Source organism: Neofelis nebulosa, chromosome 13 (genome assembly GCF_028018385.1).
Source record: "Neofelis nebulosa isolate mNeoNeb1 chromosome 13, mNeoNeb1.pri, whole genome shotgun sequence".
Lineage (NCBI taxonomy): Eukaryota > Metazoa > Chordata > Mammalia > Carnivora > Felidae > Neofelis > Neofelis nebulosa.
Genome location: NC_080794.1, coordinates 54,975,612 through 54,989,816, shown reverse-complemented (window position 1 = coordinate 54,989,816; position 14,205 = coordinate 54,975,612). Strand labels below are relative to the sequence as shown.

General features: G+C 42.9%; 1 protein-coding gene across 5 annotated transcripts in view; it reads left to right on the top strand.

Moving 5' to 3' along the window:
• The window catches only part of PANK1 (pantothenate kinase 1), a 102,930-nt gene that overhangs the window by 72,311 nt on the left and 16,414 nt on the right, over positions 1-14,205 (top strand). For all 5 annotated transcript variants that reach the window (XM_058697132.1, XM_058697131.1, XM_058697130.1 and 2 more), the window contains one exon: positions 5,183-5,535. In XM_058697132.1, the coding sequence (XP_058553115.1) occupies positions 5,200-5,535 (336 nt within the window). In that variant the 5' untranslated portion in view covers positions 5,183-5,199. The remainder of the gene's footprint in view (positions 1-5,182; positions 5,536-14,205) is intronic.

Sequence of the window (14,205 nt, the reverse complement as noted above, 5' to 3'; positions counted from 1 at the left end):
GGCCAGCAGCACTAGTGACTATCGCAATTTACTTTTCTGATTACCAAATAGCTGGCTTGCTCTCCGAAACCGCAGGTGAAATACAGCCATTCGCACCCCAGAGCAGACAACCCTGTAGCCTCACCCAGTCGTGGCATCTGGATGATGTGCGGTAGGATCTAAATGAGGGGGTGATACAAAGTTGTTTTGACATCAACTCCAGAGGTGGGTCCTCTTGAGCTAGAGACTTCTGAACTCAAAGAGGCCAGTTACCTGCTATGCCCCCTCCCCCACATTGTATGTGAATATGTAACGGTGAAAAAAAGATTGGAAACCTCAATATACACTCTTGTTCAGAAAGGAGGTGAACGGGAGACATCCATTCATTGGTCCTCAATCATTCTAAACTGCTGAAGCAATTCCGAAATCCATCTGGTGACCAGTATGTAGAGGGTGTTCTCTGGGGTCCTGATTGTTGTCTCGGGAAGGGGCTCCCCAATCCATTGCTTCAGGTCTTGGTTTTTCCCAATAACCTCCTTGATCACAACTAAAGTAAGACGGAAGAATATGCCCTCCATAGGAGCTGAGCAGCTCTCCCAGCAGACTTTAGAGGGTTGGGGGACTCAAGTGTTCAGCTTTTGGTTTCTCTGGCAGTACGACTCTTTTCAAAAGGAAATCAGTTTCCTATCTATTTAGCTCTAGTTTATTTCCATATGCCAAGCCCTCAGCCCTTGGCATGCTTCTGTTCACTGTATGCCTTTGTGGTTTTGCTCCCAACCTTTCTTTATTAACTTAATTGGTGATACTTTGAGCCTGTCAGCCTTTGGTTGGGAAGCCACACCTCTGGTCTCTTTTTCCCTGAGGTATTCTAATTGAAAGAATGAACTAAGGAGCCATGACGTCAACTGCTGCCGACACTCTGTAACCCTTTCAGAGTGTTCAGATTGAGCGTGATAGCCCTTCTCTTTCACCCCAAAGCTAAGTGCTAATTGACCCTTCCATGCAAAGACTTTTTCTCATTTCATTGTTTATCTCTTGGGAAAGAGAAACTGCTGCTTTTTCCAACCCTGTGAGTCTGACTTAATAGACTTGATTCCCTTTTCTTTTGGTTTGTAAACCAGTCAATTACTTTCTAAGCACATCTCTCTCTCTCTCTCTCTCTCTCTCTCTCTCTCTCTCTCTCTTTCTCTCTCTCTCTCAAAAATGAGTAAAGGGGCGCCTGGGTGGCTCGGTCGGTTAAGCGTCCGACTTCGGCTCAGGTCATGATCTCACTGCCCGTGAGTTCGAGCCCCGTGTCGGGCTCTGTGCTGACCGCTCAGAGCCTGAGGCCTGTTTCGGATTCTGTGTCTCCCTCTCTCTCTGCCCCTCCCCTGTTCATGCTCTGTCTCTCTCTGTCTCAAAAATAAATAAACGTTGAAAAAAAAATTTTTTTTAAATTAAAAAAAATGAGTAAACAACACACATAAACAGAAAAGACATGAACATAGGTAAATGAAAGCAATTTCTCTTGCCATGTAAACTAATACAGTATTCTGATCTCTATTCCCTTACCTCAAGCAAAACTGCTGATACAACATTTAACGGAATTTTCAGAGCTCTACACTTTTTTCCGCCATTCTGTTGAGTGGCCAGCAAAAGCTTTGAAATGAGCAGGAGGTGAGGCAGGAGGAAAGTAGCAGGATTCTAAATAACATATGAAATGTTTAGGTCCCCTGTCACATTTTTTAAAAGTAAGACCTCTTTGCGGATGCTTGTACTTACCAGCATCCACAAAGGACCACGGAGGGACCCCTCATTGCAGAGGGCTGGGGGCAGCTGTGGCTTCGTGAATCCTGGATTTCTACTACAGAACTAGGTTATTTTCTGGGTTTCACACAGTGTGTTCTGTCCATCCTGTGCTGGGAGGTCTCCTATTTTTCACTGTCACTGAATTATTCTTATGTTCTTTTTTACTTCTGCATGTACCGAAATGTCTGAGTGTAGAATTTTCTCCATCCCCTCCCCCAGTCTCTAGCTTCCACCCATACAACCTGCTTACCTCTGCCACCTCCTATATCTTTCAGCAGATATATAATCATATAATCATAAACCTACGGGTCTCCTTTTCACCTGCCTTCTTTCCTGCCTTCCTTCCCTCCCCCTTTTTTTTCAAACCAAATTATTTACACTTCTGGCTATCTCTTACCTTTCTCATTAACAGAAGCTTAGGGCTATCTCTCCAGGCAGCTGGTATAGATCTCATTCATTCTTTTCGGTGGCTGTCCAGTATTCCATGATTTGGAAAGAATACACTGTGTTTTCCTGTTACTGGGTAGGCAATTTGTTTTCTGTTCTGTTTTTGTTTTTGTTTTAATTTGGCCACTGCAAAGGTTGCTGCAAGAATATTCTTATACCTATCCTCAAATGCTGGTGCTTTTTGAATACGGTCCAGGAGAGGGATTAGCTGGATTAAAAATGTACTAATACTTTTCATTTTACTAGATGTTGCCACAGTGTTTCCAAATGAGTAGCCTAGCAAAGTTCCAGAATACCCTTCCCCCATCCTGTCCAGTGGTAGGTGTCTTTCCTACTATGAGAAGAAAGGATTATACCTGCAACACTGATTGCATAGTCCTGACACCTGTTGACACGGCACAGGTATTTCAGTGGAGGTTGAAATTAGGGCTCTGGTCAGCCTACGTGGTTGGGGTGGTTGCGATTTTATTATACTTCTGAAAGAATCTGTAGGAAGTTTGTAGTAGGAAGAGAACTGGAGACCATTATACTGCAATCCACTCCCTCCACAGATGCTGGAAATGAGATCTTAGAGAGGTGGAGGGAGTGACAGTGAGCTGGTTACTGGCTCCTGCGTATGGGAAGCAGTTGTGAATCCTGATTTGAGACTTTCCCTATTACCTATACTGACAGCGAGTTTTAGAGACCAGACCAAGAAACGTCACCTGTGAGTTGAACTGACCAGTGGTGATGAACTGTTTCCGGTTTTCTGTGATCTGCCGGGACAAGCGTTTGCTTTGCAAACTTCAGTAGTTATCACAGGACTTGGTCTTGTCACCTCGGTCTTGTCAGTGGAATCTGCTGCTCTTAGTCTTTGGGCAAGTTTGGGGTATCATTTTTCATACTGTTAAGGGTTAGTGCTTCCAAGTGTGGAACAGCCGGCTTGGAATACAGCTAAGATGACAGCAGCGAAGCACTGGAGAGAAAATCGCACGTGCAGGGATGGCTTCCTGCTGTGTTCCTCTCCTTCCACCCTCCCCAGCCTACTGATGTCGAGGGCAAAGTAGTAGGGCAGCCCAGAAAAAAGAACTTCTGTGGGTCTCACTTATGCTCCTGGCAATGTGACCTCTGGGTGTGGCATGCACAACCTGACCAGGGCTCATATGGATGTTCTCTAGGGCGGAATAAAATCAACTTATTGAAAGAAGTCATTGTATCTCCCTGTATCTTTTTTTAAAATTTAATTTAATTTAATTTAATTTATTTTAAGAGATGAAGACAGTGCAAGTGGGGGAGGGGCAGAGAGAGAAGGAGAGAGAATCCCAAGCAGGCTCCGCACTGTCAGCACAGGGCCTGATGTGGGGCTCGAACTCAAAAACTGTGAGTTCATGACCTGAGCCAAACCCAAGCATCAGACGCTCAACCGACCGAACCATTCCAGGCACCCCTGCTCCCTATATCTTTAAACTCAGTTTTAATATTACAGTTTCAGATTTAGTCCATGGAGTCTACTGATGGAAATGAAAAGGGAGACCCCAGATTTTGGAATCTCATTTGGGTTTGCTCTGTGTTCATTGCAGAGCATCTGACTGCACAGCGTTAACTTTCTAGGCTGCCTCTGAATGAAGTTAGTCAGTTCAGGGAGCTCAGCCTGTTCTTTTCATAACAAAAATAATTATGATGGAGATTTGTTTTGTTATAGATAAACATCTCCAGGAGGCTTTATAGATATATACGTATACACACACACACACACACACACACACACACACACACACACACACCATCTCCTAAAGGCTTGCCTTAGGTTGCAGACCTGGTCAGGAGCTGTGCTCATTTGTGGGCTTGCCTGTCAGAGGCCATGGTTCTTCCAGTTTAGTGATTCCCAAGCCTGCAGATTGGAACCACTGGGGAACTTTCAAAACATACTCATGCCCAGGTTGCAGCCTTGAATTAAAGTCAGAACCTGTGAGAGAGGAGACCAGAATTGGGATGCTAAAGGCGAGTCTGACACACCGCTGGGTTGAGGACTCCTTAGCAGGCCATTTGAGATGAAGAGAGTGACTTTGCTTAATGAAGAAATGAGCTATAAGAGGAGTTATAACTTTTTAGAGTTCTGTCACCATAGGATCATCATCTCTCATCACCCACTTTCTCTCACTTTCTCCTTCCTGCCTATTCTGTAGATTACAGCAGTGGAGTCGGCTCATGGAGGCAAAAATTGAATACTCTATCAGTTGTTACTGCAAAGTGCCCTAGGGGTGTGCCAAGTGGGTTAGAGACCATCACGCCTCGGGTACACCTGGCATAGCCAGTTTTTCCCCTGGCATTGGAACAGATCACTGTTTCTTTGACTGAGATTCTGATAAGACAGCATTTGAGAGCCCTGGTGCCTGCAAAAAGAAATCTTTAGGGGCGCCTGGGTGGCGCAGTCGGTTAAGCGTCCGACTTCAGCCAGGTCACGATCTCGCGGTCTGTGAGTTCGAGCCCCACGTCAAGCTCTGGGCTGATGGCTCGGAGCCTGGAGCCTGTTTCTGATTCTGTGTCTCCCTCTCTCTCTGCCCCTCCCCGTTCATGCTCTGTCTCTCTCTGTCCCAAAAATAAATAAAAAACGTTGAAAAAAAAATTAAAAAAAAAAAAAAGAAATCTTTAAATATTGGAATTGTGCTCGGCTTGGGGAGACACTCGAGCTCCGAGAAGCCCTGGGAATTGAGACGAGCCTAGGGGACTGCAACGTCTTAGTTCTCTTGTCAACCTCAGTTCTGAGGCACAGTCTGAGTGGACTATGGGCAGACACACGGGCACCACTCGAATGCTGGATTTCCCCTTGCCCATCTCTTCTTTTAGGCACGTCTGGTCGAATTCGGGTGGCGTGGATATTAAATGCACGTTCAGATGTGACACCATCGCATTTCGTTATTGAACATTCAGAAATTGAACGTCTCTCCCAATGCATGGGATTCACCAGTACTATCTTTCTGCCCTCTAGCCTTCCCGTGGTTTGGGATGGACATCGGTGGAACGCTGGTTAAATTGGTCTACTTTGAGCCAAAGGATATCACAGCCGAAGAGGAGCAAGAGGAGGTAGAGAACCTGAAGAGCATCAGAAAGTATTTGACTTCCAATACGGCTTATGGGAAAACCGGGATCCGAGACGTCCATCTAGAACTGAAAAATCTGACCATGTGTGGGCGCAAAGGGAACCTGCACTTCATCCGCTTCCCCAGCTGTGCTATGCACAGGTTCATTCAGATGGGCAGCGAGAAGAACTTCTCCAGCCTCCACACCACGCTCTGTGCCACGGGAGGTGGGGCTTTCAAGTTCGAAAAGGACTTCAGAATGGTATGTCAGGTTTGTACTTGCTAAACCACAAAACCACCTGGCTTCTCGTATGGGAGAGCTAGACTACTAGTCTTGGGCTCTGGACAGGTTTACCTCAGCTTGTCTGTGCCTCCGTTCCCTCCTGTAGATGAGTAGTTCCTACCTCCTAGGGTTGCTAAGGTTTCGATGAGACAGTAGTACGTCCCTGGCATTTAGTAAATGCTCGTAAATATTAGCTATTGTCATCATCTTTGCTACAGCTACTGTTGCACAATATGCCAAAGATGAGATTGTATCGATCCCTGTCCGAAGTGTCTTTGACTTGTCCACAGACGCTTTTCACGGCGTCGCGAAAAGCATAAACACCATGCCGGTTTTCTAGCTAGAGAGACTGAGGCCCGCCGGAGAGGCTTTCTATACATCCTGCGAACATTTTTTACCGCCGTCTACCTATTATTTGCTCTGAGTGTCTTTTTTTTTGTTTTGTGACCGTCACTCAGAAGTTTTGTCCGAGACAGAAATGAAACACCTGATACTATTTATAGGTGACTTCCTTTACTAGCGAGTAAGATTTGGGGAGCGTGATTTCACGTACTAAGAATAATGCTGTCTCCCAATGGGCAGTCCATACCAGCTCTGCGTTGCTCATTTACATTTGAGAAAACTGGCTAAATGGAGGACACGGATGAGTAAGATATCTCATGTTTCTCTTTCTTTAGCGATCTTTCAACAGCTGTGTGTTCCAATTTCCCCATCTCTGCAGTCAGGATAATCTCTATACCACCCAGCCTCAACCCGCACGGAACAAAAGGAGGATAAAGTGAAATAATGGATGTAGAAAGTAAAGAGAAAATCAGGGAAGCTAGGCTCGGCAGAAGTGACTGGACATTAGAGACGAAAGGGTTGGAAGACTTGGGGGCTAGTCTTGCCAGAAAGTTGAAAATGTAGTGAGATGAGTTACAAAATACACGTTTTCAAAGCCTGGGGTACATGGCATCTCTTTCCCACCAAAGGGACCCAATGATCAAAGAGTTTGGAAACTGAAAAGGCTGAGATCCAGGGGCATGAAAATTAAATTTGAATTCATCATTGGAAAAGCACTGAACCTGAATTTTAGTGTTGTCTCTGCATTTAACCAGCTGGGTGACTTCGAGCAAGACATATCCCTTTTTAGTTTCATCATCTGTAGAAAAGTGGCAGGAAAATGAAGAGAAGAGGGAGGAGTTCTAGGACATCAGAGCCTGAAGTCACCTTCGGAGACCAGAAAGTATAGCATTCGTGGCCTACATGGATAAGGAAACTAAAGCTGAAGAGAGACAGGCTTCAGTAGTGGGCACCTGGGTGGCTCAGTCAGTTAAGCGTCCCACTCTTGGGTTTGGCTCAGGTTGTGATCTCACACTGATGAGTTCGAGCCCCATGTCAGGCTCCATGCTGACAGAACAGAGTCTTCTTGGGATTCTCTCTCTCCCTCTCTCTGTCCCTCTCCTGCTCACTCTCTCTGTCTCTCTCTCAAAATAAATAACCAAACTTAAAAACATTTTTTAAAACGAAGAGACTGTGGTAGTGCCCCCTTGTAAGCACTAGGGTGTCAGCTCAATTCTGATTCAGGAGAAAATGCTGAGCCAGCCCTAGTGCTAGGAGCTTCCTTGTGTCAGCCTATCTGAACACCTCCACTAGGGAGCTTAAAGGGAAGCAAGGTGACCTAGAGCATTTATGCAACATCCCTCAATGCCTCCGTTCCTCCTTCTGGGTAATGTACATTCTGAGAGAAAGTTACTCAATATATGTTAGCCGTGGGCAAGTGTGTTTCTCAAGGTTCTGAACTAAGCAAGGTCATACCTTATTACCACCAAAGTAAAGAAGGCGCTGCTCCTTCAGGCAGGCTGTTGGAGCCTAATGAATAGATTGGAGCAGGGAGCAAGTCTGGAGTATTTGCCAAACAGCCTGGCCAGCTGGGGGCGTACATCCATAAAAAAGTAAATGGGTTGCCTTCTGTTTCCATGCTCAGTCTCAGCCAAAGCGAAGACAGAATTCATCGCTTCCCGTAGCCTGTTTGCCAGGGTGCTGAGTTATGTGCCCCTATCCTTCCAAAGTTTGTGAGGATGAATAGGTCTTACCATCCTCTGTCCACAGTACACAAGTATGTATTGTGCTCCTTCTGGGCGTCAAGTACTGTTGGGAACAAAACAAAGCCCCTGCCCTTGAGGAGATACCTTATAGTGTGGGGAGATGGTCAGTAATTAAATAAGCAAGTGAATATAGAATGTACCGCCACTACACACACGCGTGCACGCACACACACACACACACACACACACATATATGTATGTATATTATGGAGGAAGGAAAAAAGCAGAGTAAAGGAGATAGGGAGTGTTGGGAGATTTTAGTGTGATGAGGTAACATTGGTGCGGGAACCAAAAGAAGTAATGAAGCACATCAGACCAGTATCTGGGGAAGGGTATTTTAGGCAGAGGGAACAGTAAGTACTAAGACCCTTAGGTGTGCTAAATGCAAGCTTTTGTCTCTTCCCTTTTCCAGAGTAGAAAATTGAAGGTGCTTACGTGGTTGGTTGTAAATGATCAATATATATACTAAGGAATCTGACAACATAAAACAGTATATAGCATATATATATATATATATATATATATATATATGGATATATATATGGATATATAGCATATATATATGGATATGTCCATATATATATCCATATATATATATATATATATATATATATATATATCCATATATATATATACTATAAAGTCCTGTCATTGTTATTGTATAAAATTACTGATTGGGGTATAATACAGCTTTGCAGAAATGTGTTTTTAAAGCCTGAGTAGTTAGAGCTAACTGAAAGATGTTCAGCAGACCCTGAATAGTCAGCAATTGTTATATCTAATGACTATATCTTTTTCATTTATAGTAAATATACTTAAATCCTTAAATAATATCAACTAGTCTTCATCCAATTTAGAATGTACAAGAAAGAGCTATACACCATGAGAGAAGCATTAAGTTAGACCCCCATGTAGAATACTTTCAACTGAACAAAGCTGCAATTCTTTCTTCCTTATTTTTCCCTTCTTTTTTTTCCTCTCTTCTTTCCTTTTTTCCTTTCTTCTCCTTTTAACATTTTAGGGTCACTGTCACAAATAAACTTCTGACACTCAGAAGTTAGCCCTCTGAGTTAATGATACACCAAAATGGAACACAGAAGAAAAACTTAATCTAACTACAAATGGTCTAAAAATTGATAAGCCAATGAGCAATCCCACCATTGAAGAAAGTGATCTTCAAGGAGAAGACTTGTCTATCCCCTGTCTCTATTCTGTGAGTTTTCTTTTGAAGAACTCACTAGAGGGGCACCAGGGTGGCTCAGTTGGTTAAGTGTCCGACTTCAACTCAGAGCCCATGGTTCACGAGTTCGAGCCCTGTGTTGGGCTCTGTGCTGACAGCTCAGGACCTGGAGCCTGCTTCAGATTCTGTGTCTCCCTCTCTCTCTGCCCCTTCTCCACTCATGCTCTGTCTCTCTCTCTCAAAAATAAGTAAACAGTAAATTAAAAAAAAAAATAGTGGAAAAATTATCAGGAAGAGGGAGGACAATTATGGAAATGTGAAAATCTAAATCTAAGTGGATCATTCAAGAACATTTATTAGCTTGGTTCCTATTATTAATCCAGGGACTGATTCGTGATATTGCAGCAGCATAAGGTTTGGTAGACAATGTCATTCTCCACTTGTGACTGGCTTGACGCTATGGCCTCTTTATTGTTGGGTGCAGGGAGGAAGAAGCCATCTTGGAGGTTTTGTTATATTTCTTACTCACAGAACGTGTTTGAAAAATTCATCTGTCTCGGGTCTCCTAGGTCTTCTTTGAGAAGAAAAAAGAGCCCAGAGTGAAATTTGTAATTCAGAATCGACTCTTTTATATGCAAATTATTCTTCATTTCTGCCATTGGTGGTTTCTGCATCTTCCAATATGTTTTATGGAACCAGTGTCCTCAAAAGCACCCTTGGGAAGTGTAGGGTATCATCCAGATGTGTATTTTATTCATGTCTAAAATACAATTTGGTGACTTATTTCTCAACTACAGGGGAGTAATATAGCTGGTTTGGGGCAGGTCCATCAAATAACCCCGTAGGAGTGGATATGGAACCTCTTGGGATGTTTTTGGGGTTTTTTTGGTTTTTGTTTTTTGTTTTTTACCAGATTTATCTATTTAACTCCTTATTTAGTTATTTTTGACAGACTGGGCTGAAGCACATAAGGAGAACCTTTCACCTAATTGTATCCTGAGCCTGCCTTGTGTTTAGGACCCACATTTTTTCTAATATTAGCATAGAGGTATCATAGAACTCCCTCTACAAATTAGGGTCTTCATTGTGGAAATAGTGTTTCCAATAGTGGAACAGTGCATTTCAACTCAAGAGAGGTCCCAAATTATTTTATTTCTCACATAATTAGAACCCATGTGTATAGTTCTTTATAGTAGTCAAAACATTTTAACAGAGGTGTCTCATTTGATTCTTTTTTTTTTTTTGAGAGAGAGAGAGAGAGAGAGAGAGAGAGAGAGAGAGAGAGAATCTCAAGCAGGCTCCATGCTTAGTGCAGAGCCCCATGCAGGGCTCACGCCCACGACCCTGGGATCATGACCTGAGCTGAAATCAAGAGGCGGATGCTCAACCAACTGAGCCACCCAGGCGCCCCTCATTTGATTCTTGAAGATAATAGCTCTGTGAGTTAGATAGGGCAGGTGCTATTAGGGAGAGTATGTGACCTTATTGAACACCTGTACTCACTGTTCTGGAGTCATGGACTCATCCCAGCTCTTCAGCTCCTAATACTGTGTGGTCCAAGGCCCAGCAGCATCAACATCACCTGGGATATTGTTAGAAATACAGTCAGAATCCCTGGGAGTGGAGTCCAATGGTCTGTGTTTCAACAAACCCACCTAGTGATTCTGATGGGTCCTATAGTTTGAGAATCCCACCTCACCCATACGCTTGCTCGGGTGACTTTAGTACTGGGCAAACAATGTGAGTTCATCATAGTTGTAAGTTTGAAAGTTTTTTCTACTCTACCTCTTCCCCTACTTGCTAGCCTTGGGATCCGGGATAGGTCACTTAACAGCTGACCCCTGGTGATGCGTTTCATCTGCAAAATGAGTAATAATAATAATAATAATAATAATAATAATAGCTTCCCTGCCTCAAGTCCTACGGATGAGATCATACAATTTTTTTACTAGCTTCCATTATTTACACAGAGTTTGAGTCTTAGGACAAGCTTAGGTTTGTTGCTTTTATATTTGGGGAGTAGTTTAAGCTTAATTATTTAGGAATTGGCAGAAGCCATACTTTCTGAAAGTGGTGAGGAGACTTACAAGCAGTGGGGTGCTGGGGCCAGTTCCTACCGGCTTAAGAGAGCTCATTGTATGCATGTCTTCTCAACTCTGTGTTAGTGACATCATGTTGGGAGCTTGAAATTAGCCGTTGTGGGGGCGATTATGCCACAGAAATTGGTGAATGCTATAAAACAGGGCTTTTGCTCCCAGAGAGCTGGTTGTTAAACATTTACCAGCACACCTTGGTTACAAGGTGATGTTCACATTAGTTATAGCTTCATCTGCGTGTTTGCTGGATCTGATGTTTCAAATCTATCATCATTTAAGACCCATTATAGAGATGAGCATTAGAATATATATAAAGTTAGTAGGATAGAAGTCAGAATCAGCCCACAGAAATGTTTGGTTGGCCTGCAATATTTTTTAAAAGTTAATTCGCTGTCAGATAATTTATTACACTGAGCCCCCTTTACCATAGGGCAACAATGGGCTACAGGCGAATTGTAAATATGTGTATATTGTTCTGTGTGCAACAATCCCCATCATCCTGTTACTTTACATCCACTCTAGGGCTTCACTCTTCATGTTTTCTTACTGTCTCCTGTAGGTATTTGCATTTGTTACCCCCGATATAAAAAAAAAACCTAAATGTGTTTTTTGGAGCATGAGTGTTTTTCCATAGCTAGGATCTGAACGTGCTGTTTTAGGCTTTCCACAAAGTTAATATAGTTGTATTTACAAAGTAGAAAGTCTGGGGAGTAATCCCCATCTTGTTCTGAATTTCAGTTGGTCTGTTTGAATATCCAAGTAAGGATTTGGCCCATTGCTTAACACTTGGGAGCCTGGACTTTTTCCTGAGTGGTGAAGACTTTTGAGGGAGGTCTCTACAGGTCTCCGAAAGTGACTAATTTCTGTTTCCCAGTTTGGGGATGCATGACCTGGGCTTTGGAAATATCCACCCCTCAGTAAAATGTATAGCAGAGATGTTTATTCGCTGCTAGCACTTTATTTGAAAATTTTTTTTAATGTTTATTTATTTATTTTGAGAGAGAGAGAGAGAGAAGGAGTGATGGGAGGTGGGGGGCAGTGGGAGAGGGAGAGAAAGAACCCCAAGCAGGCTCAGCCCCGTCAGCAAGGAGCCTGACACAGGGTTCAAACCCACAAACCATGAAATCATGACCTGAGCCGAAATCAAGAGTTGGACACTTAACCGACTGAGCCACCCAGGCGCCCCGAAAATGATTTTGATGGGAAAAATGAGATAACGATGTTTTCTTTCAGATCAAAGTTTGTATGTGCTTAGTTTATTTGCCTTGAGGTTTTTCTTTTTCCACAGCATAAAAGCTGTGCCACACCGTGTCTCTACGTTTGTGATGTTGGCTCTGGGCATGGCTGTCAATATGGTTGATGGACCTCTGATTAATTTTTAAGCAGGTTAACCTATGGTCCCAAGACTGGCTGATGAAATTGATACTTTTCAGTTTGGTTTGACCCAAGAAGCGCTAACTTTCCCTGTCCCATTGAAAAAAATGTTTATTAAACAATTACGATGGGACAGGCCTTTGAGCGCTGTGCTCAGGGGCACCTGATGAACCATAAACAAAGCCCGGATGTGGTTAATGCTCTAAGCGGAAGAGCATGGGGTTTCATATGTGTCATACAATCTTTTCAGGTCTCCAGGTAGTTTTCTACCTAAAGTATTACCCCCTTAAAACGTATATGATTACGGGGCGCCTGGGTGGCTCAGTCGGTTAAGCAGCTGACTTCGGCTCAGGTCATGATCTCGCGGTCCGTGAGTTCGAGCCCCGCGTCGGGCTCTGTGCTGACAGCTCAGAGCCTGGAGCCTGTTTCGGATTCTGTGTCTCCCTCTCTCTGACCCTCCTCCATTCGTGATCTGTCTCTTTCTGTCTCAAAAATAAATAAACGTTAAAAAAAAAAATTAAAAAAAAAAAAACGTATATGATTACTTGCATCACACCCCAAATTTTCACTTGGTAAAAAAAGGAAATGTTTGGAACCATGTATGAGATAGGTTTACTTTATCAGCAAGTGTCATTTAGGATGATTGTTTCTGGGGACCTCCTTTCTACTTGTTGGATGATATGCTGCCCAATTCATGAATCATCGAACAAAGCCAATTAGATCTTTAAATTTAAAAAAAACAACAGAATAATTCTTTGTATAAGAAAACTTGTACCACCTTGCTGGTAACCTGTTCAAACTAATTCTGCTCTATAGGTATAGATTTAGTGGGTTTTGTTGAACGGGAAAATTCAGATGGGTGATATGAAGTCAAAAGTTTTCTTCCAGCTGCTAACTTTTATAATGAAAACGATGCCTTTCTGGCAAAATATCTAAGTACAGCACTTGTATAGGTTGTTTCCAGATCCCAGAAGTACTTTGCATTGTGGAGACAAGAGAAGAACAGGGAGTCACTGGGAGCTGTTTGCTAGCTGTATCACTGAAGGAAAGTTATTTAAGCTCTGGGAGCCTTAATCATAAAGGATAAAATACCTACTTTTGGGTTCCCTGAGAATTAAATGATCTACTACAAGTTCTTAGCATGTAATACACAATAAACACTAGCTATTATTTTCTTTTTTTTTTCTTTTTTTTTTTTTTAACATTTTTTATTTATTTTTGGGACAGAGAGAGACAGAGCATGAACGGGGGAGGGGCAGAGAGAGAGGGAGACACAGAATCGGAAACAGGCTCCAGGCTCCGAGCCATCGGCCCAGAGCCTGACGCGGGGCTCGAACTCACGGACCGCGAGATCGTGACCTGGCTGAAGTCGGACGCTTAACCGACTGCGCCACCCAGGCGCCCCACTAGCTATTATTTTCTTAAAGATTTTTTTAATCTTTATTTCTTGTTCTTTTTGAGAGAGAGAGAAAGACAGTGAAGTCCGTGAATCTGTGACCTGAGCCGAAGTTGGACGCTCAACCGACTGAGCCATCCACGCAGCGCCCCAAAGATATATATATTTTTTAATTTAAGTTAGACCTGACAAATTATCTTCTTTCATTAGTTCAGTGTCATGTTGATGATTTTTAGATTTTCTTTTTTCTTTTTTTTTTAGTCCATAGGAAATGATCCTCAACTCATGTTGATGATTATTAGATTTTTTCTTTCTTTCTTTCTTTCTTTCTTTCTTTCTTTCTTTCTTTCTTTCTTTCCTTCTTTCCTTCTTTCCTTCTTTCTTTCTTTCTTTTTTTGTCCATGCGAAATTATCCTCAACTGAGACATATGGACCAGCAATAATACGACTCTTGGGGGCTATGAATTAAACTTTTGAGGATGCAAAGGAGCCATTCTCCCCTAAGCCTGCCCCACA